This window comes from Chrysemys picta, chromosome 8 (genome assembly GCF_011386835.1).
Source record: "Chrysemys picta bellii isolate R12L10 chromosome 8, ASM1138683v2, whole genome shotgun sequence".
Taxonomy (NCBI): domain Eukaryota; kingdom Metazoa; phylum Chordata; order Testudines; family Emydidae; genus Chrysemys; species Chrysemys picta.
This window is the reverse complement of record NC_088798.1, coordinates 25,091,864-25,114,806: the sequence shown is the minus strand read 5'-3', so window position 1 is coordinate 25,114,806 and position 22,943 is coordinate 25,091,864. Positions and strand designations below refer to the sequence as shown.

The following is a 22,943-nucleotide window of genomic DNA, read 5'->3' as shown; positions in this document are numbered from 1 at the left end:
AGCTCTTCTCAAACAGCAGAGTAAAGAGACGTGATTCTTCTCAGTTTTACTGCTGCCCACGGGGTTTTGAAAAGCTACAGTGAAAACGAACACAGTTCTGATCAGCTTTCAGTCTGCTGCAGCTTGAACTATTAGCAGCAGAGGTACAGAAGCTCACGCTGTAGATTTCAGAAGAAAGCATTACATCGGTTCAGGGCTGGAAGATTTTCTTTGCCATGAAAAACACTGTAAGGCTTCCCCCCACAATTGCACAATGAAACCTTCAATTCTGCATGGGACCCATATGCTAGAAAGCTTCACGCTTGCAATCACCATGTGATTTTTCAAACCTTTCATACTGGAGTGACAGGGACAGAGAGCTGTGATGAGGAGCAAACAAAAAATTAGGAGTAAAGACAGTGTGTCCTACACTTCCACAATTGTACAGGTTTCTTACATTCCTATGTTAAACACAGATTATTATTCTCTCATGAGACTGCAAACGCTAGGGCAGAGGTGGGCAAACTACAGCCCATGGGCGACATCTGGCCCGCAGGACCATCCTGCCTGGCCCCTGAGCCCCCGCCTCCCCCGTGCTGTCCCCTCTCCCCCACACCCATGCCACTGCGCAGGCAGCACTCTGGGTGGCGGGGTTGCGTGCTCCTGCTGAGCAGCGCGGCAGCGTGTCGGGACTCTGGCTGTGCGGCGTGGCTGCCTGACATGCTGCTCTGAGCAGCACGGTAAGGGGGCTGGGGGGTTAGATAATAGGCAGGGGATCCGGGGCGGGGCAGACAGGGAGCAGGGGTGGTTGGATGGGGCAGAGGTTCTGGGGGGCAGTCAGGGGATGGGGAGGAGTTGGTTAAGCGTGGGAGTCCTGGGGGGGGGGGGGAGGCTGTCAGGGGGCAGGGGTGTGGATAGGAGTCAGGGGGGTTGGATAGATGTGGAGTCCCAGGGGGCCTGTCAAGGGGCAAGGGTGTGGATAGGGGTCAGAGCAGTCAGAGGACTGGGAGCAGAGGAGAAAGCAGGATTTGCCCTCAGCAGAACAAGAAGTGGGATTTATCCCCCATCAAATAAGTGAATTTTGCCAATTCACAGGCAGTAGGTTTCCAATTTTACATTTAACTATGAGGGGGATGGTGTTTTATTAAAGTTATACTTTGTTTTCTCCCTCTTGACAGCAATCCTTATTATATAACATATGGGAGATCTGACATTTTAGTGAGATGTGAATTAGGCAGCAGTGAAGAGGCAGCTTTCTTATACTATTTTGGTCAAAAAGAGTTTCCCTCCAAATCTAATGTCATCCTCATTCTTCATAGAATATCAAGGTTGGAAGGGACCTCAGGATCTAGTCCAACCCTCTGCTCAAAGCAGTACCAATCCCCAGACAGATTTTTGCCCCAGATCCCTAAATGGCCCCCTCAATGATTGAACTTGCAACCCTGGGTTTGACAGGCCAATGCTCAAACCACTGAGCTATCCCTCCCCATAGTTAACTCTTAAGTACCTAGAGTTTGTTTTCTCTGCCCCTGCATATTTACCAGCTTTATTGTACTTTGAAATATTAAGCTTGTACCATAGCTCTTCAGGGCTGAAACTACCTTTTACATTATTGAACACAACCGTCCCCAATCACAAATGGGGGCGCCGGGTGCTATCATAAATAAATGTTTGTTTCCACTTACAGTAAATATTGAGCTGTCCACTTATAGCATCATAAAAAAATCTAAAGGAGGACAGAGAAGGGCGAAAACTAGGGACCATGATAAAATAAATATTCTTAAACATACACAAGTGTTTTGTCAGATGTTATTTATTACATTTCCTCAATAAACACATAATCCATAAGATATTTCAAGTTACCAGTTCATCTAAATGTGCCATAATCATATTCTTACAGGCTGGTGACTGAATTTTGAGTCCTTTATTATGAATATTGACTAGGGTTCAGTGTTTGTTTAGGGATTTTTAGAACTCAACTCATACCCTTTCCTTCCTATTGCTCCCTTTCCCACTGCTGCCAAAATTACATACACATAATACAGGTCTAGCCTTATATACCAGTTCTTTTTAACTGACTTCTGACAAACAGCCAGCAATGGCTGGATAAAAAGAAATTATATTAAAAAAAATGTATTTATGAGCCCCACCTAAACAGATGAGTAGATAATCAGAGAAGGTACAAATCTCTCCATCCCTGGACCAACTGTCCTCAGGATGGGCTGAGCTGGCGCACAGCCAGCCTATAGTCTTTCTTGCCTCTTGTCACATGAGAAAAGGTAACAGTTTGGTCTTAATGAGGTGTGTACATATGTATCAGGACATAGGTGCCAACTCCATGCTGGAGCATCCACGGGGAAAAAAAATGGTGGGTGCAGTCCCCCCGCCCCCCCCATCAGCTCCCTCCTTCCCCCCAATGTTTGCCATCTGCCGGTGGGCCCCATTGATCAGTGCCTCCCCCTCCCTCCCGCCTGCAGCAGACAGCTATTTCGGGGCATGCAGGAGGCTTTGGGAGGGAGGGATAGGAGCGAGGACGAGGCGCGCCAGGGGGAGGGAAGAGGCGGGGTGGGGTAGGAAGAGGCGGGGCAGAGGTAGGGCCTTGGAGTAAGGGGTGGAGTGGGGGCAGTGCCTGGGGCAGAGCCGGGGGTTGAGCACCCTCTGTCCCCCCCGACACATTTGAAAGTCGGGCTCTGTGTATTAGGGAAGGGGATTACCTCAGACCAGGCCTGTATGGTTGTAGTAGGAAGATGTAGTTGCCTAGTCTCCCTTCCTAGCTAAGAAAAACTGACACCCCAAAATCTCTGTTGGTTTTAAATGAAGGGGCTCAGTATTAAGGCCAATGCAGCAAATCACTCAGCATGCATTTAATGTTCTAAGTCAGGACCATAAAGGACCACTGGTTCCCTCTCTCATCATGCATAACTTATTTGTCTTCATTTTCAAAGCCTTCACACACTATCCCCACCCTATCTTCTCTGATTTACTATCAAGTTGTCAACTCCTGCCTCCTATCCACCAACACTGCCAGTTCCCCTTGCCCACTTGTAACACTTTCAAGCAACCACTTTCATGCTTTTTTGCATGCTGCAAACATCCACAAAAAAAAACCTAACTAATTATCCTCCTGAGAACTCTTCTTTTCCTTGATGCCTACAAAAAACTTGACAATTGTTAGACTGTGGGTGTGCTGAGACCACTACTTACCATGCTGACCCATATTGTTTCACTGTACTCCTACAGTCTTCTGTGGCTGTATCCATCTGTTGTATCATCTCATACTCAGATAATAAGCTGTTTGGGGGCAGAGACCATCTTTTTGAGTCTATACAGAGCAGATATAACTTAGAGAATTTTTTTCACTTCAAGGTCCCAGAAGCAAAGACAAGGTTAAGGGTCTTGTCCATGACTAGGGCTGCAACACAGTAGTCTCCATTATTATTACCATAAAGAGCAGTGCTTTAGAAGTACGTGAGGTATTTGTAAAACGTTTAAAAAAAAAATTAAAAAGTGGCTAGACCGATATATTTAAGCTTGTCAGATTTTTTTTATGATTTTGATAGGTGTTTATTTTTAAGCATTTAAGATTTGTTTTATTTAAATTTTCACAGTTGTGGGAAATTACAGCGAGGGGTCACAAATGGGGAGGGCAGACAATTATTTAACAACTGTAGATGTTGAGATTCAAAACTTTATAATGATTAAAATACAAATTGTCCGCATCACATCAAAATATACAAAGTAAATATCCTCAAAATCAACTAACAAGTTGTCAAGCAGCATTTTTCTTACTTTGTCTGTAAATTTTGATCATTTATGGAAATACTTTTAATTAGCTTGTGTGTTTAAGGTGAATCAACATTTACCGACATTCACTTAAAAAAAAAAAAAACTAAACCTTCCAAGCACAGATATAAAATTTTTTACACATATTCAAAAGAAAAGCTGTAAGGATGAAATCCATCCCATATTACTCAACTGAGCAGTCCCACTGAAGTTTTGTAAGCATCTGTAAATTTTGCACCCAAAAATGGACTAACCTTGCATTAAGTCAGTTATGTTTTAGCCCAGAGTAAAATTCTATAGCAGGATAAGGGGTTTGTAAGAGAAATGCAGACAAAACTTTAACTATAGCATTATAAGAGCACTACAATAGAATCCTTTTTGTTCTTCCAATTTTTCCTCTCTGCTATCCAGTTCCCTCCCATTTATCTTCATCAAGAATCTTTGAAATCATATACATGAATTTTCCTCTTTCATAAGTGTAAAAAAGTGCAGTAAGCAATTCACAAATGATGTCTGTGCAGTTCAGAATTAGAAGTATTAAAAACCCTGTACTTCCTGGCTTTCTAGGTAAATTGCACTACTGAAGTAATCACTATAGGTCATTTAAACAAAAAATAAATAAATAAATAAATAAATATATATTTATTTAATTTCTTTAAAAAACAAACAAAACACAATCAATTAATAAAAGATCTTTGTGAGCAAAACTTTTCCTTGACATGACATTTATGACAGCAGAAGATGGCAGATCTCAACTCCCCCCAAATCCCTATAAAGCAACTTGAAACTGATTACCAGGCAAAGAATTTGGCATGTTTTAAAATTACAAGCTGGAAAGGTCTTGAACATTAGCAGCGTTTTTTTAACCCAAAAGTCAACTTTCAAATCCAGCTTGTAATGCTAAAATTCTGATATTCATACACACACACACACACACACAAAAGTTCACTCTCACCATTATATCTTTTTTCCTCATCTCTTTACTTGTACATTAATACTGAAGGAATAACTAAGCAATGGTTTTTAAATGAACAGTATGTATTATCTTCTAACAGTTACCAGTATTCTGCTGGTTGGACTGTAGATGTTCTTTATCACTTCAGGGAATTCAGCTGCCAAAACAAAGCTGGGAATTACTTTTTTTTTTTCCTTCTTAAATATGACAATCATCTTGCAAATGAGCCTCTCACTGTATGCATGTATTCTATGTGTGATAATTAGGCATCACTTCTCTCATGCTCTGAAGTTTCAAAGAAGAACGACATCTGGAAACAAGGAAATTAAATTGCTCAATCCAGAATGCGTTATTCCATATTTCTGAATACGACATATTTCCTTCTTTGAACTTATGTACATACCTTACACATTCCAAGAAGTAGGATTACTTTGCTATATAGAATGTGTTCAATATTCATTAATGTCTGCATATTCCCAAGATTTGCACTGTTGATCAGAAAGTTACATAGGGAAAGGGAATCAGAGCTAAAGATTCCCTAGCATTTAGAAACAATAGTCTTTCTTCCTTCCCGTCCTGTAGAACTAACATGATTATTTTAGTGTGTGCCATGTATTGAGGGAAAGAAAGCTAAGTAGAAATGAGGACAGTATCCTCTTTAGAGGTGATTATCGCAGGTCAAAATTGTGCATTGGTAGGTCAAAGTGGGGAAGCGGTTTTTGCCTTGGTCAATGGGTTAGTCACTGAAGGTAATAAACAGACTCTTGTACCAAAAGAAAGCATGATAGCATAACCATGTTTCAATGTGTTTTTTTGTTTCATGTGTTGACAGTAACATGTTTATAATATATCCGTTTCAGAACCTTGACTATTCTTATACAGCCAAATGCAAGTCAGAGCTCTAGATAAGGGGTGAACAAACTCTGGCCCGTGCGCTGGATCTGGCCTGCTAGCAGTTTTAATCTGCGGTTGGGGGCTTACCCCGCTCTGGTGCTCCAACAGGGGAGCAGGGTTGAGGGTCGCTCCACGCAGCTCCCGGAAGCAGTGGCATGGCCCCATCTGGCTCCTACATGTAGGAGCAGCTACGGGGCTCCGCTCTAACCGCTGGGAACCACAGCCAATGGGAGCTGCAGGGGCAGTGCCTATGGACAGGGCAGAGTGCAGAGCCACCTGGCTGCGCCTCTGCATAGGAGCTGAAGAAGGAACATGCTGCTGCTTCCGGGAGCCACTTAAAGCAAGCACCGCCCGGAGCCTTCACCCCTGAGCCTCTCCCAGTGCCCCAACCTCCTGCCCCAGCCCTGATCCCTCTCCCGCCCTCCAAATCCCTCGGTCCCAGCCCGGAGCACACTCCCACACCCCAAACTTCTCATCCCCAGCCCCACCCTAAAGCCTGCACCCCCAGCCAGAGCCCTCACCCCCCCACACACACACTCCACTCCTCCCCGCAGCCTGGAGCCCCCTCCCGCACCCTGAACTCCTCATTTCTGGTCCCACCTCAGAGCCCCCACCCCCAACCAGAACCCTCACCCCCTCCCAATCCCAATTTTGTGAACATTCATGTCCCGCAATACAATTTCTATTCCTAGCTGTGACCCTCGGGCCAAAAAGTTGCCCATCCCTGATCTAGACACAAGGGAAAAAACCTTAAATGAGGAAAAAGTTTGTTAGAGGAAAACTGCTTACTGTCCTAAGCGATTAGAGCAACATAAGAACTTAAAGTGTCCAACTAGAATGCCAGCAAGAGGCTTATCGAATTTTAAAGCAACTTGACACCAGTTGTAAAGGGCCCCATCTGAAGAACATTTACAGTGTAGGCATATATCAAGAAAAAAAACACAGAATAGGCAGTGGTGACATTTGCCTGAGTGACTTCTAATAAGAGCTAGGTCTTATATAGCACTATTCATAAGTAATCTAAAAAGCACTTTACAAAAGGAAGACAATATCAATCTCCCTATTTTGCAGATGGGGAAACTGAGGGACAGAGAAGGGGAATGACTTCCCCACTCAGGTCAGGGGATGTCAGGTATAGAACCCAAGTCTTCCAGGTCCCAGTCCAGCGTGCTAATTAGGCCATACTAGTCACCCTTCATTGTTTGGTAAACACTCCAATCTGTGCACTGCCAGTAGATTTCCGAGTAAGCTTACATATTACAAGCAACTGGAAACACAGCATTGAAGCCTTTAATAGGCTTTTAACTAACACAAAAATCAATCTTAAAATTCCCACTTTATATACATAATCTTTTAATTTCAGGATGATTATAATGGGGGAAGCCAATGAAATAGGAATACAATCTCCTTTCATCTTCCTGGGATAGAATCAATTAATAGAAGCAGATAGGAAAAGGAATTCTCTTTTTCCTGGAACAACTCCAGTTGTTCTCTCTTTATGTGTGTTACCAGTAAAAGTCAATGGATCCTAATTAAATTAAAAAGCCAGTCATATAAAAAAAATACTGTTTTCATGTAAACATCTGTTAAATAATAAAAGCAAAACGTTGCCAACGTGACAAATAAAAATGTGTAAAAATAGAATCTACTTAACTCAAACCTAAGTTTAAATTGGAAATGTATGATATAGTATCAGAAGCATACACAGCAGTAGGCCATCCCCTGGCACAGACAGAGCAGATGTAAGCTATAGTACGTTCCTCTCCTCTCCTCCCTTCCCACAAACACACACACACTTAGTGGTCCAATTTAAGTATTGCTATTACTCTCTCATATTACTAGCTATTAGGGCAAAAAAAGTTAGCCACACTCTACGGCCTTCAGCTTCATCTAAAGCTGATTTTTTTGTCATGTTGCAACATGTTAATTGATTGCCAATTGTTTCTAGCCAAAAACGCTTGTTCCTGGGTGTGGTTCGAGAACTTTAAGCAAGGTCTATGTTAAACATAAATAAATAAATAGGTTTCATTTGATTTTGAGCCACCTCGTTCCAAACTGACACAAGCTCAAAGAGCCTTGTAACCAAGGATATGACAAATCCACTTTTTAAAAACTTTATCAGATGCTTGCTATCAACTCTCAGCATTAACTGGATACCAGATACAGATACTGACACTACAGAAGTTAGTAAGATAATGGCTGTGGGCTCTGAAGCCTGGTTCATTTGAGCACCCACTAGCTCGCCCATTGCTAAAAGCCCCTCCCCCAGGCTAGGGAGGAGCTACTGGACCCAGAACCCAACCAAGTTCAGGGACAACAAAGGCAATAACGGGAACAGATGTGGGGGTCAAAGGGCCAAAACTAGGGAACCAGAAGGGGACACTGAGCAGAGAACCCCGGACAGTGCCCATTGCGCCTCAAAGGCATCGAGAGAGCTGGCAGACACTGCCCAGAGGAACTCCGCACAGATATGTAAGCGGATAAAACAAAACAAAACAAAAGACAGCCCCAAGTTGCAGGGGCCCCCCTCTGCCAACTTCCTCTCCCTGGTGTTACAAATGGCCACTTTGGCCATGGCCAGGAGGAGGCTGACAAGATGATCCCACGACTTTGTGGGGCTTCGGCTCGGATGTGCGTAAATAAACAAATGCAGGGAAAAGTGCAGCCAGAACCTCAATAAGAGGTTCTGGAGATGCTGGAAGAGGAGCTGCAGCCTGGCGCACTGAAGGTATGTGTGCACCAGGGTCTCCCTCATGCCACAGAAGGGACAGGCTTCAGGGACAGAGGTGAACTGCGCCGAGTACACGCCTGTGCTCACAGCTCCATGTAGGAGCCACCAGCTGATATCCCCAGCAGGCCGTAGGACTAAGATGGAATATAAGCTGTCCCACCAGGGTTCCCCAGCCTCCATTCCTGCTGAACTGTCCCGCCATTTGGTATATGGGCAGGACATGGGGGTGGGGAAATGAACTGTGTGCATCACGAGCACATATAGATGGTCTCTTGGCGCGGTTCGAAAATGGACCGGCTGCAAGACATGCAGCCAACTTGGGGTACAAGGAGGGGGAGGCTGGGAAGGCTCACGGGGCAGGGGGCCAATGGAAATATCCAGAGAGCCTGGAGTGAGAGACGGGCATGGCGCACCCTCTCGCAGGACCCGCTCGAGGAAAACCCGAGCCTCAGGGGACACGGCTGCCTCCACCTCCTGGAGAACGTGCCGGGGGGTTTAAGGGTAGAGAGCCCCATGCATCAACTGAGCACCAGGGGATCCATCCAACCGCCAAGGTCATAGTCCAGGAGGTCTCCAATCTTGGTAACTCCCACCAGGGCCAACCTCTGGCACACCAAGGGGGACTCTACCACCTGCACACAGAGCTGAAGATTGTGTAGCAGGGCCTCCGTAAGGAGATCTGCCCTCTCGGTGGCCGCCACAGACCTGGTTGCTGAAACCAGCCTCCAAGTCCAGAGGAGGTCCTGGTAGAAGACCAGCAGCTCAGAGAGGTCTCGTGGAATACCTCTTGGATGGAGAAAAAAAGAGCTGCCTGTCATATCGGAGCCCTCGCAGGCGGTGGAAGAAGGCATGCCCTAATATGCTCCACGCCGAGCCACCTGCACTATAAAGGACTCTCTGCAGGGCCTGGAGGCGGAAGACATGGACCTGCTTGCGCATGCATACCAGGCCGTCCTCCCTTCTTTAGGGGAAGATGGAGAACCCCTGCAGAGACCCAGTGCAGTCCTGGCCAAAAAAACTCCAGAACCAACCTCTGGAGATTGGCCAGGAACCTTGGGGGTGGGCATAGGGTGTTGAGCCAGTGCCAGAGCATGGACAGGACCAGTTGGTTAAGCACCAGTGCTCTCCGCTGGAGGGAGAGGCACTGGAGCAGTCCTGTTCGGCCCCACAGTCACCCAGCCACCCTGCCAGTTCTTTGGCGGAGACAGATGTGTGGCAGAAAGGTAAACGCCAAGATAGAGCAGTGGACCCGCGCTCCACCGGATGGCCTGAAGCATGGGTGGGAGGGAGCTTGCCCACCACCTGGCCCCGACCACTAGGCCAGAGCTCTTGTCCCAGCTGACCAGGGCAGAGGAGGCCGCTGAGTAAACAGCTTGGCAAGCCTCCACCCACACCAGGTCGTCCGGGTCCTGGACCATGAGGAGCACGTCATGGGAATACGCTGCCAGGACCAGCTGCACCTCCGGCTCACGCAGCACCAACCCCGTCAACCTCTTACGAAGGAGACGGAGGAAGGGCTCAATAGGCAGAGTATACAACTGACCTGACAGTGGACAGCCTTGCCGCACTCCTTGCACGAAGCTGACAGGTGCGGTCAAGGTCCAGTTGACCCTGACCAAACACTCTGCGGCAGCGTACAGCACCTGGAGAAACCCCATTAACTGGGGCCGGAAGCCGAATGCCCGCAGAGCTACCTGTGGTCCATCCGGTCGAATGCCTTCTCCTGATCCAACGACAGGAGGGTGAACGACAGACCATCCCTACACCCAAGCTCTCAGAGACCCCAGATCAGGTAAAGATTATCAAAGATGGTACAGTCCGGGACGGTGTAGGTCTGGTCAGGATGGACCACGTCCACCAGCATGGAACGCAGCGAGATGGCCTTTGCTACGACCTTGTAGTTCATGCTGAGGAGCGAGACGGGACACCAGTTAGGGAGATTGCAGAGGTTCCCCTTCTTTGGCAGCAAGGTGAGCACTGCTCGCCTGCATGACAGGGAGAGGACCCTGCTGCTCTCCAACGATTCGGCCCAGATGGTGGCAAGGTCCAGGCCGAGGATGTCCCAGAACACGCGGTAGAACTCCATGGTCAGCCTGTCCGTGCCCAGAGATTTATTAGTGGGCATGAGACGGAGGGCTTCCGAGAACTCGGCTAGAGTGAGAGGCAGGGCAGCTCCAGCTGTTCCTGGTCACCCGGGCTAACTGTCAGGAGTTCATCCCAAAGCACACTGCAGGCATCAGCATTGGTTGGCTCCAGGAAGAAAAGGCCAGCATAGAAGGCCTGGGCCCTCTCGCGTATCTCCACCAGATCCATGAGGAGGATCGCATCTGCTGCCAAAAGGCAGATGACGTGCTTCTTAACCCCCTGACTGCTACTCCAGGGCATAGAAGAAGCAGGAGCCACGATCCATCTCCCGCAGGAGCTGAAGCCTGGTAGGAAGATGCTAGAATCAACAGAGCAAACCATCCTGAAAAATGAATATCCTAAAAAGGAATCAAAAGTAGTACTGATTGAATGAGAGCAGTGAAGTGCCAAGGAAAGGGGCATAAATAATTTAGTGGTGGTACATCTTAAAAAGCCAGGTTACATTTAGCTGAAAAGAGAAGCCACACTAGAGTCTCACAAATCCCAGAGAAGAATTTAGGCTTTCGTTCCCCTCCACCCCCACCTTGGCTGGCATGCCAAGCGGGGACGTCTCAGACCCTGAGCTGGTCAGATCAGCTCTGCATATCACCTCACCATGCGGCAGCTAACAACAAACGCGGCTGTTTCTCGAGGCGCTGCCAGTTTCCTCAGCCCCCGCTGCGGCGCGGCACCGCAGACCTCTCGCCCCATCCATCCTCCCGGAGCAATAAAGCGCTAGTTCTCTGTCGCCTGAGCGCGTTACACGGGGGTGATACTTTCTCCGTGACCACGCTCCACAACAACGCCAGTTTACAGGCCGCCGCCGCTACCACAACACCCCCCCCGCAGCGCTGCAAGCCCCATGCCCAGCGGGCTGACCGGCTTCGCTGCATCCCTTTTCGGCGGCAGTCATCTGGCAAGTGACGCTTCTCCTCCCCAGTGGCACCACCCCAGCATGCCCGGGGGGCAGCCGCAGAGCCATGCTGGGCCAGGAGCTCTGCGCCCCCAGATTTCACCCCAGGATGGGACTCGGGGGGGGAGGGGGAACTGCGCCCTGGAGGCAACGAGCTCCCTCAGCCTGGGGCCAGCGCCCAAGGGGGGGGGGGCGCTCAGACCCCAGCGGCCTGCGAATGGCAGTAACCGCTCGCCCCGCGCGGAGCTTCACCCTCCCTGACTCACTCAAAGCCGCAGAAGTCTCGGTCAGCGTTAGCAGGCCGCGAGCCAACCGAGCTCCCAGCAGCCACCGCGCTCCAGCTGAGGCTGGAGCCCCACGCGCTGAAAATTAACCTTCAACGCTCGCGAGATCCACCTGTTTCCCTTCCGCGATCTCCCAAATCCCGAACCGATAAAAGTCATCGCGTGATCTCCGCCCCGCCTAGCCTACACGATGGGGCCTCTCAAATCCCGTTCCAGGAATGAACTATCGCGAGTCTTCTCTCCCCGCCTCTGAGGATTTCCCCTTCCATGCCCCTGAAGGACATCTCCGTAGATCTAACCTCGACCCCACACATATACTGGCTTTCAGAATGAAGTCTCACGAGATTTCCTCTTCTTCCACAAGAACCTCCACGAAATCCCGCCTCTCCCTTCCAGAGATCTCGCGAGGTTTCTTCTCCTTCCCTGCCCCCCTCCCCCGAGCACGATGCCGCGCAGGAATGTGAAAGGCTCCCGCCCGCCGCCATTTTCTTTCTTTCTTGGCAGGCAGCGAGTAGGGCAGGAAGCGGCGGCGGAGCGGCTATGGCGGATTATTCCACGGTGCCCCCTCCTGCTTCGGGCGCGCCCGGAGGAGGAGGAGGCGGAGGTGGGGGAGTCAACGATGCCTTTAAAGACGCACTGCAGCGGGCTAGGCAGGTGTGTAATGTGGGCACCAGCCCATCGGTAGCTCCGACCCTCAGGCTCGGGGGCCTGGAAGCGGCTCCCGATAGGGCCACCTCTGATCCTCAGCACCGGAATCTCCCCTCTACCTATTCTGGGACAAATAGGGTGGGTCCTACGCAAGTCCTTTGAAGCGTATCGGGCGGCTTCAGGGGTTTGTTCTGGGGAGGGGGCTGGAGTAAGGCTGGGTCCGCTTCCCTTTCAGGGCCCTCGTTTTCTGCGCACGTTGGGGCTGACGGGGGTGCTGTTTGTTTCTTCCCCATTCCCCTTCCTGTGGACGCAGTGAGGAGGGATTCCTGTGCCTCCCCAACACCCACAACGAGGGGGGAGCTCCCGCAGCGCCCTTGCCCCTTCAGCACACAATGAGATGAGGGTGGGGGGGGGGTCCCACTTCTGCTCGATCCCCGGTAACCTTCCCCCTGTACCCACAAGCTCCGTCAAGGGACAGGTTATGGAGGGGACCTTTCCCGGGCCTTCCCTCTGAGCCGTTTGGGGGGAAGCAAATAGCGAAATCACAGCTGGTTATTAAAAGCGCCTTAGCCCAGGCAGCGCGCAGCCCTGGGTCGCCGCCCTGCGCTGGTTGGGGAGGCGAAGGGGACGGAACTGCTTGTCGCAGGCTTTCGACGAGGCTCCCCCCGTCGTGTTCGAAAAGGCTCAGGTTCAGTTCCAGTTATTATGTTGCCTGAGGCGCTCTTGTATCCTGGTAACCTGCTCAAACTAGTTTGAAAGTGTTGGGTTCGTTGGTCCTGAGCTAAAACTACAAGTTTACGTTGCGTAGTCTCTGTCCTTTAGTTTTACTTTTAACTTGATTTGCACTATTGTCGTTTTTGCAGTTGAATGCACATAAGACTTCATTTGGTAACAAGCAAGATGCAACTTTGTACAGTATTTATAAAGGGAAAGTCAGATAATGCAGTTATGAGATTTAAGGTGATTTTGTTAGGAGTTGGGTTCTCTGTGAGATAACTCAACCTGATTTAATGAGATGGAAAATCTCAAAGATCTTGTGGAAAAATACATGGTGCTGCCATTTCTAAATGCAGCAGTCTCTTCTACTTCCTCCATGGGTGAAACCTCATGAGTACAACAACCTCCTCCTTTTTGTAAAGAGAAATCTGTAAGAATGCAAAATGCTCTTTAAATGCCAGTCTTAAAGCAAAATGATCATTTGATCAAGTGTGCTCAAAGATGATATGCAAAGAGAGGGACTTTTTTTCGTCATTGATATATATATTGTTTTTAATATGTATTTTTTAAATCTCCAGCAAAACTAGGGCAAACCAGGACTGATCTGCAAGGTTTTTGATTTGCAAGGTAAAAAGTATCTCATGTTTGTTTTCATTATTTTTACTTTTATCTAGATTGCAGCAAAAATTGGAGGTGATGGAGGGACATCAATGAATTCAAATGATTACGGTTATGGAGGACAAAAAAGACCCCTTGAAGATGGAGGTATGCTGTCAATAAATATGTGTATACTACCATAATTCATTTTGTTCATGGCAGCGGTGTCAAAAACTTCCTAAATTTTCCACAGAAACAATAGTATAGATCCATATTGTACTGGCATGTGCACTCTTTAAAGAACACCACACACTTTGCCAATTAGGTTTTAATGGGGATTTTTGTTTAGAAATCAGTGGTGCTATTTAGGTCTTAAATCTGAAGTCTATGTAAATCAATTCTTAGACCATTACCTGACCTCTTGTACAATGCAGTAAATTTTAAGAGGAAAACCCATGGATAAGGTAGGTGAAACAAATAATTTAGAAGATACCTTTATGCAGGTATATTGTTGAAATCTTTTATTCACAGTTAAGGTTGAAGGTGGTCACCTTTCAAACCTATGCTGGTTTGACTTCTGATTTATTATTGAAGGTACCGCATCTGGTAAACTACTTTTAATGCATTTCATTGTAATGGCATAGGACTTTAAAAAAAAAAAAAAAAAGACAGGAAAATAAAAATTCTTATTAGACTTGGCTAAATCTTTTACTAACTTCAGCATACAGCACGCATGAACCCTGATAAGATCATGCTGTAATATTTCCTCTACTTTTGTTGCAGTTTCCACTTTTTGACTTGCTTTACGTTGCAGAAAAGTTTGCTACTGAATTGTGTGGCGTGTCTTCTGATTTTTACTACACAACTAGTGTGAACTTAACAGGGTTTGATATGTTTAATATACACACATAATCCTGACTAAATTATGGAGAGAAACTTCTGAATTTGGAGGTGTTGAAAATACTTTGTTAGGTCTATATGAGCTGTGACGTTTTTTTTCCTTTAAGAGGATTGTGACTCAGTTTACAGAATGTAATTAAGGCTTCAAACCAGGAGTTCTTGTATTCTTTATTAAAGTGTTTTTCTATTAATAGTGAGGTTTTTAATATACAAAAATGAGCTAATGATGCTTCAGATGATGTATGTAATGTATTCTTTTTATTTTATGTGTAGATGGCTCTTGGACAAGTCCGAGCAGTACAACACACTGGGAGGGAATGCCCTCTCCTTTTAAAGGCAGGAATTTTTATTTATTACCTGTGTTTAGTATGTAAACGTGAAATAAACTAGTGGATCTTTTGAAATGGATGACACAAATATTTCCTGGATTATGTGTCTGACTTTTTACTACACATAAATTATGATGGTTCATCACATAACTTTGAATTTGGGGTGGGGAAGGAAACATCTGAAGTAGTCTTTTTCAGAAATAGGTTGTCAGTGCCTTTCATTTCGCTTATTTGTACAAAGAGGATTTTTGATGTTAGTGATAGAGTTGCTTTGAATATACTTTTTTTTTTTTTTTGATTTTTTTTTTTTTTTTTGAAGTTTTATGCTGTGAAATGCTTGATATTTGGATAGGAATTTCATACCGCAGTTCAGACTCAGATTGCATTGCAGGGGATTATTGTTGTTTCTTAAATTCTATATAGATTTGTGGTCACTTGTCAGATTTTTTTTAAGCCATTGTTTATTTTCATACTGATTTTTGGTGGACTTTTATCTTCAGTTCTTACTGTAGAAGCATCATTAGCTTGAGAAGCCAGTTATTAGGAGCAGAGTTAAATGTTGTTGCTTGTCTTAGCTAAGTTTCATTGACTGTTTATGGATATCCAATCTACAGTATGTTTCTAAAACTATGCTTTTCTTAAACCACTGGATAGACAAATGGAAATACTTAACTTCTTTTCAAGTATACTAACCGAGTATCATACTTATAAGATTTCTTTTTTATTCAGATCTATTCCCTGAAATTACCAAAACAAAAACAAATTCATTGACTAAAAAAAATACACTGGAAAAGTTACGATTCACACTCATGGGACAGCCATTAGTTTAAAAGATTCTTGTTTCTTGGCAAAAAATAAAAAAAATCTTAATTTTGCAGATCAACCAGATGCTAAGAAAGTTGCTCCTCAGAATGACTGTAAGTATTTTTTATTTCATTGCGAATAAAACCTAAACAAGTGTACATTTTCAGAGCAAGAGTATGATGCAGTATTCTGGTAGGTAATGTTGGACCAGTGAGATCACAATGACTTGACCTGTAAGTCTCAAGTTTCTTTAAGGAAAATAGGCTTGTTTTTGAACAGTTTGATAGTTGTGGAATATTATATATTAGCAACAGAGCTGAGAATCAGTTTGTCTCTTTCAGCTATACTTTTATACCTCTGCTTGGCAACTTTTTTTTAAAACCCAGCTTTGTCAGAAGTAGCTACAGATACACCTCTACCCCGATATAACGCAACCTGATATAACAGGAATTCAGATATAACGCGGTAAAGCGGTGCTCCGGGGGCTGGGGCTGCGCACTCCGGCAGAGCAAAGCAAGTTCAATATAACGCGGTTTCACCTATAACGCGGTAAGATTTTTTTGGCTCCTGAGGACAGCATTATATCAGGGTAGAGGTGTAGTTTGTTAGTGGGAAATTTTTGGCTTAATTGTGAGAGAATTTTGCCTTTATTTGTGAATTTAACTTTAAAAATACTTTTTATTTGTAGCTTTTGGAACCCAGCTACCCCCAATGCATCAGCAACAAAGGTAGGAGCCGTAATTAATATTTTGTTTACACTTACTTTTTAGTATTGGTGCATTTCCAGGAAACAACTTCAAAACATTTCTCCTAAAAAGACAATGTTTGACCATAATAATGAAACACAGTTGTGAAGTGATGCTTGTTACGGTTTAGCCACAATAGGCATAAGCTAAATATTTGAAATGTATGTAATAGGATACCACATCGAGAACTGCATAGAGACTTGGTATCATGTCATATGTGGGAAGTCTGATCCATAGGGTCAGGCATCTGGTCTGAAGGAAAAGGTTATTTTAAAAGCAAGAGGGAAAGATTTCTTAAGGGGAAAAATATTGGAGTTAACAAAATTTATGCCAAACATATCCGATCAATAACTTATGCTGCATTCGTCTCATCTTGCTTCTTCCCTCTGCTGCCTCAAAAACACAAAACTAACCAACCTGCCCTTTTAATTCTTGATGTGCATTTTTTGTTCTGGAAATGGCCTATATTTTTATACATCTGTGATATACTTCTAATGCTACATAACTAGCAATATTTTAATAATCATGGAATATACTGATCTTTTGTCATACCAAAGAGATTTTTAGCAGAAATAATTGATTTATTATGAAGTACATAAATCTAGTATCTAAATTTTATATAATGTTAATTAGGAATGTCATTTTTGCCTTCTAATATTACTGTTTGGTATTCTGTGTTTACAGATTGTCATTTTGGCTTTTAATCTCTATTTAACTTGAAGAATTTCAGATTAAAATGGGCAAAACTTCTAAAGTAAAATTGCATAAAATTGGCTCCCGTTCAAGTCACTAGATGGGGTAGATGCACCCACAGAAAGACATTTCCCCAAAATGTTACAGTATGTTTCTCCTCCTTGGTGTGATTGGGGGGAAAGGCAGCCAGTCTTTCTATACAGATGAAAACTATTCTCTAAATTCTAAGCCAGTGTAGTCTCCTAACCATATGTTATCTTTTGTTGTATTTTGTCTTCTTTTAGGTCTGTAATGACAGAGGAGTACAAAGTTCCAGATGGAATGGTTGGATTCAGTAAGTAGTATAAATATAATATACAATATAATGGAGCTCTTAACAAATGTTGCTATTGCTAGTAACATCCTTTTGTTTTTATCCCTCAAGTAATTGGCAGAGGAGGAGAACAGATTTCACGCATACAGCAAGAATCTGGATGCAAAATACAGATTGCTCCTGGTAATTATTTCCTTTTGAGGTTATATCCATTTAGTGGTAACAAGTTTGGAACACTGCTGGTTGGTTTTTCAACTAAATTTATTCTCACCTTTAACAACTGGGAATAGGTACAAGTCATTTAAGTGCAAAACAATCTTAAATCTTGAGACTGTCATTTTATTGGTTTAGCAAAGTGTTAAAACTTCCCACAACACACTTTTCTATTTACTTGGCTACTGATTCCTTACAAGTTAAACAGAATTGTTAAATCTGTTTCATTTTACAAACTTTATAGATAGCGGTGGCCTGCCTGATAGATCTTGCATGTTAACTGGAACACCCGAGTCTGTTCAGTAAGTACATTGTCTAATATTTTTAGATCTAAAAATATTGTAAAGTATGTCATATGACTCCTATACAGTGAGGTGACAATAACTAGGCTTGGAAGGATTCAGTTTTTATTGGTAAACATTGTAAGGCACACAGAAATTGACAAAAATGTGTTTCCATTGATGATCAGAATTTACAGATAAGCAACATTTTTCTTATTTTTCCTGAGAGAATTTGATTTAAGGATATTTCCTTTGCATACTCTGTCATGTGCTGTTGACAGTTTGTGTTTTAACAGTTATAAAGCTTCAATTCTTTGAATCTGAGCGTTTACTGTCATTAAGTAATTATTCTGACTCCCTGTTGTCTTGGGAGGAGGGGGGAGCATAATTTCCCACAACTCTGAAAATTTAAATAGATAATCTAGAGAAATGCTTAAGAATAAGAATTTAATTGTGCTGAGCCTGAATATAACCATTCAACTGTGGAAAATTAAGTAGCCCCTTTTCTTGCAGTCAGATCTATGCTGATGGATCAGACCCTAAGAATATTATTAAATCAAGGATGAAACATTTGATCTGTATATTATCAAGATCTGACTGAACAATGCAACTGGCCCAATTTTTGCTAGTAATTATTAATCTGTACACTAGTTTCAGCCTGGGTACAAATGGGTCAGAGTGGTGTGTGGCCATGCCATTTGATTTTATGTTGATATGTAATTTTCTGGATGAAGTTAATATTGAAGTGTGGTGTTTTTGATGATTAGTAGGGCTTGGGAGACATTCGTAAATTTGAGTTCCACTATTTTTCTTATTGCCGTACTGTTAACAGTTATTTGAATTTGATCTGTTGCCAAGTAATTTAGTTTACTATATGTCACTAAGCAAAAATACATTAACATTTATTAAACATACATTAAAAAAATAAAGGGGGGGGCCTACAATATCTGCTTTTTTTTATTTTGAAAGGGTCTTACACCTTTCACTCAAATTGGCCTGCCTAGGAATAGCTTTTTAGCAGACCAACTGATCACAACAAAATGTTACAAGATTAGATTCATTCTGGCTCGATAGGATAAGCATTTATTAGCCAGAAGACAAATTGATAAAAAAGCAAGGCACAGTCATGGATATGTTGGTGTTCAGTCAGAACATTTAGGATTTTAAAAGAAGGCCCAATGGTGTGAAGATAAATGTGGTCCTATTATATAGTAGCAGTGGGAGAATCATGGTTGTACTTGGTAAATCAAGGCTTTCCAGTACACAAGACTTAAGCCTTTAGCTGAGACAATGTTTAGATGCCTCCTAGTCTGAATCCTTACATGTCTTTATGGTTAGATGACCTGTACCTAAAGCAACGTAGTGCCTATTGATAGAAGACTTGCATCAGCAGAGAGAATTTTTCACCATCCTGTGCTGTGGTGGGTTGATCTGTGAAATTACACAGCAGAGTATATTCTAGTTGAATGCTGGAAAGTCTGGTGCACAGGTTCTCAAACTGTGGTCCGCAGACCACCAGTGATCTGCGAGCTCCATTCAGGTGGTCCGTGGATAGTTCCCTCTAAGGTGCGCGCCTGGGCGGCTGCACACAACACAATGAAGGGCCACCCGCTTAATTAGTGGAGCCATGCAGGCTTGGCTTCACTAATTAGGTGCCTGGACCTTGGAGAAGATGCACATGTAAGGTGAGGTGGTGGCCTTGGGAAGAATAGGGGGTGGGTGAGAAGAGGGGGGGGAGGGGAATTTGGGATGTGCAGGACTGCAGTGGCCAGAGAAAGAGGCGACTTTCCCCAGCTCCAGGGCTGCGGCTGCTGGGGAGAGACCCCCCCGCCACCTTCCCAGCCCCTGCTTGGGGGCCGCCGCAGCGGGGGAGAGGACACATCCATCACATTAGAAAGGTAAGACTACTGATACTAAAATATGAGTTACGTACTTTTATTTGTAGAACAAAAAAACTTTAATTACTATTAAGGGGTTTTTTATATAGCGCGTTTATCTAAAGTGCTTTACAATAGTTAGCTAACGGTACAAACAACATTGGGAAAGATCATTAAGTGGTGTGCTCCGCGATTAAAAAAAAAAGTATGAGAACCACTGGTCTAGCAGACTTGACCAGCCCTAGCTGTTAGTGTTGAGTGGTTTTCTTTCAACTTAACTGAAAAGTTGATGTATATCCAGGCACATGTGGCCAGCACTGTAAAGGTAGTGTCAATGTGGGAGACTGTTACCTCTGAGTCTAATTTACTCTGGTTTTGCTTGAGGAGATGTTAGGTGGAATGGAGTTTGTCCAAGTGTCTGTGTGCCAGCCCCCTGTGCTCTTCTGTTTTTGGCAAGGCCTGCTGGGAGGTCTGGGGTCAATTGATGGCAGTTGGTGTTTCTCTTTGGAAACCCACCCAGTTTTCAACAACTGTGGTGGGTTCTCTCTTCAAGAAGCTGTCTCTTAATGTGAATATGCTTGCCAGTTATGAATCCACTGTGACCATAATTTGGGGGCAGATGTTTGAAAGAGGTATTGTAGCAGTTTCAGTCCTAACTTTATCTTTGACCTGGTCACTGTGGTTTAGGCAGGTGTTAAAAACAAACTTACTGTTGCCCGTCCACGTAAAAAGGATCCATGCCGATCTTGTTAAATGAAGTCTTCAGCCATTCTTATTAATATAGGGCAGTAGCTACCTATCCAAATTTATAATTACAACTGAATTTTTTACAAGCCTTATTTTGGTATTTGAGTAAAATTAACATACAAAGGGAAATACCTTCCTCAAGATTGGCAGTCTGTGGCCAAGATAAACATAGTCTATGAAATTTGAGATTAATTGGATAAGAGGTTTGTCAATTATGACATACAAAGAATTTCACCAGAGTTTAAATGTTTTTTTTATAGTTACAGTATTTAAAACTTCTCTTTTTTTTTTTAATTATGGTTTACTGGACACATCAAGCTGAGCTATAATGCACAGAACCTAAGATGAGGTGATGGATTTTTAAAAATTAATCTTGTAAATAGCAGTGTTAGCATGCGTTGTTGAGAACTGAAGAGCTAATTTTTGGTTCCTGCAGTTTCTGAAAGAGTGCTGGGAATCAGAAAGAGCCAGGTTTGAGGGTAATTTGTTTTCCTCTTTGGATTTTTTTGCACAGAACCTGGGGAGGAAAGCATATTCCTAAATAACCATATTCAGATCTTTGGGGTTTTGTTTTTTGTTTGTAAACTTGAATTGGAATTTCCTGACTCTTTAAATGATGGTTGTTAGTAAACTAAAATATTATAAAAATCCTTATTGGACTTTTTATTGGGTGTACTTCTTGCAGCAACAGAGGAATAATTACTTTTTCCTCCCGCAGGACTCAGTAGGCTTTAGTTATGCAGGGATGCCTCTTGTTACTCTCCTCTTGAGTGTATGTGTAGGCCTGTAGAGGAGAGAGTTGTAGCCTGCTGTGTAACCATTGTGAAATCTGGGTGTCCTCATCAAACCCAGATAATGCAGTCTGTGCTCTTCTAAAGTCCTTACATTATAAGGCCCTTGTTGGGAAAAGAATTGATTTAAGAAAATATCAGAGATTAGAAGTAATGCTGAAATGTCTGAGGAAGTACCTAGCGTGAAGATGTCAGACATATGGCCCATGAGCTGCAACACCAGAACTCGGACCTTTTTGAACCCCCTTCCCTCGCCCCACCTTCCCCAGCTGCCTGTCTGCTACTGTTCAGAAGGACTGGGAGGGAACCATACCCAAGTGGGAGAAGGCAAGGTGGAACCTTATTTGCTGATTGGACACAGACAATGAGACACTTCCCTCCCTATGTGTGATAGGTGCCACAATGCCCCAAAGCTGGGGCTCATAGGAGGCTCTGTTTGAGTCTCCTTCCAGCTTTCAGGGAAAGGGCCCTTCCCCATTCCATGCCCTGGAGCAACCTCCTTCCCCTTCTTTAACCCCCCACTGCGCCCCCCCCCCCCCCCCCCCACCAAGCACCAGGTTAGGGAAGGTATTACTTACTGAACATCTCTTTCTGGGGAACTGAACTCTGAGATCCCCCAAGGGGGGGGGGGGATGGCCCATGGGAAGGAAAATAACCATCCCCTCATCTTTTCTCTCCTTTAAGTGGTGTATGAGGGGCTGCGAGTAGGTTTCGGAGGGGTGCCAAGCAGGGCCAGTGTTAAGACTCATTGGGGCCCAGGACAGACAGCCAAAGCTCCACTGTGTGGGTCTGAAGCCTGGTGCCTTGAGCCCTGCCACTCAGGGCTGAAGCTGAAGCCTGAGCAATGTAGCTTCACGGGGCTCCGGTGGCCTGGGGCCCCAGGCAACTGGCCCAGCATACTACCTCCTAGCTCCGGCCCTCGCTTTTAAATGCAGAAAATCACTTACTGTGGTGTAGGTGGGCCATGGAGGTTTTTATAGCTTGTTAGGGGGATTCAGAAAGAAAAAGGTTGAGAATTTCTGTTCTTGGTGTCTGTTATTAAGGTTAAACATCACAAGGCTGGCTGTAGGTCACTCAGTGGAAGGTGCAGGGAACCTGATCTTTCGAACAGCACAACAGCCTGAGCTTCAGGTCACAGTGCAGGACCTCTTTGTTTGGTTAGGCCTTTGACTCTTGCGTGTATTTTATTTTAATAGCTAGGAGTTGAAGATTCTTTTCAAAGACTTCTGTTGTGAAATACTGTTTTAGTGACTGTTTTTGGTGATATTAAGGTGGTGAGGCAGTAATTATCTCAGTTTCTAAATAAACTGATTCCCAAATGCCTTCAAAAGGGAAAAGTAGAAATTTTCTATTTATTTTTTGGTTGGTTGTTACATTGTCTGTTTCCTATTTAGCTAATTCATGGCATACAGTAGAACCTCGGAGTTACGAACACCTCGGGAATGGAGATTGTTCGTAACTTTGAAATGTTTGAAACTCCGAACAAAATGTTATGGTGGTTCTTTCAAAAGTTTCCAACTGAACAATGACTTAATATAGCTTGGAAATTTTACTATGCAGAAGAAAAATGCTGCTTTCCCTTTATTTTTTTTTAGTAGTTGACATTTTAACACAGTACTGTATT

The 22,943-nt window shown here is 44.3% G+C and overlaps 2 protein-coding genes across 26 annotated transcripts in view; one reads left to right on the top strand and one right to left on the bottom strand.

Moving 5' to 3' along the window:
• Window positions 1-12,000, bottom strand: part of DNAJB4 (DnaJ heat shock protein family (Hsp40) member B4) — a 40,612-nt gene extending 28,612 nt beyond the window's left edge. Inside the window, exon 1 of one of the 5 annotated variants that reach the window (XM_005302375.5) lies at window positions 11,646-12,000. Coding sequence is in view for 1 of the 5 variants with exons in the window: in XM_065555514.1 (XP_065411586.1) it covers window positions 3,184-3,186 (3 nt within the window). In the remaining 4 variants the exon portion in view is untranslated. Of the gene's footprint in view, window positions 1-3,183; window positions 3,297-11,645 lie in introns of those variants that run through there. The other 4 variants (XM_065555515.1, XM_065555518.1, XM_065555516.1 and 1 more) reach the window with 4 other exon arrangements.
• The window catches only part of FUBP1 (far upstream element binding protein 1), a 59,987-nt gene continuing 48,958 nt past the window's right edge, over window positions 11,915-22,943 (top strand). For 5 of the 21 annotated variants that reach the window (XM_065555475.1, XM_042859050.2, XM_065555473.1 and 2 more), the window contains exons 1-7: window positions 11,942-12,317; window positions 13,703-13,793; window positions 15,733-15,771; window positions 16,347-16,386; window positions 17,382-17,431; window positions 17,522-17,593; window positions 17,868-17,925. In XM_065555475.1, coding sequence (XP_065411547.1) covers window positions 12,204-12,317; window positions 13,703-13,793; window positions 15,733-15,771; window positions 16,347-16,386; window positions 17,382-17,431; window positions 17,522-17,593; window positions 17,868-17,925 — 464 coding nt within the window. In that variant the 5' untranslated portion in view covers window positions 11,942-12,203. Of the gene's footprint in view, window positions 12,450-13,702; window positions 13,794-14,798; window positions 14,862-15,732; window positions 15,772-16,346; window positions 16,387-17,381; window positions 17,432-17,521; window positions 17,594-17,867; window positions 17,926-22,943 lie in introns of all 21 variants that reach the window. The other 16 variants (XM_065555472.1, XM_065555470.1, XM_042859046.2 and 13 more) reach the window with 8 other exon arrangements.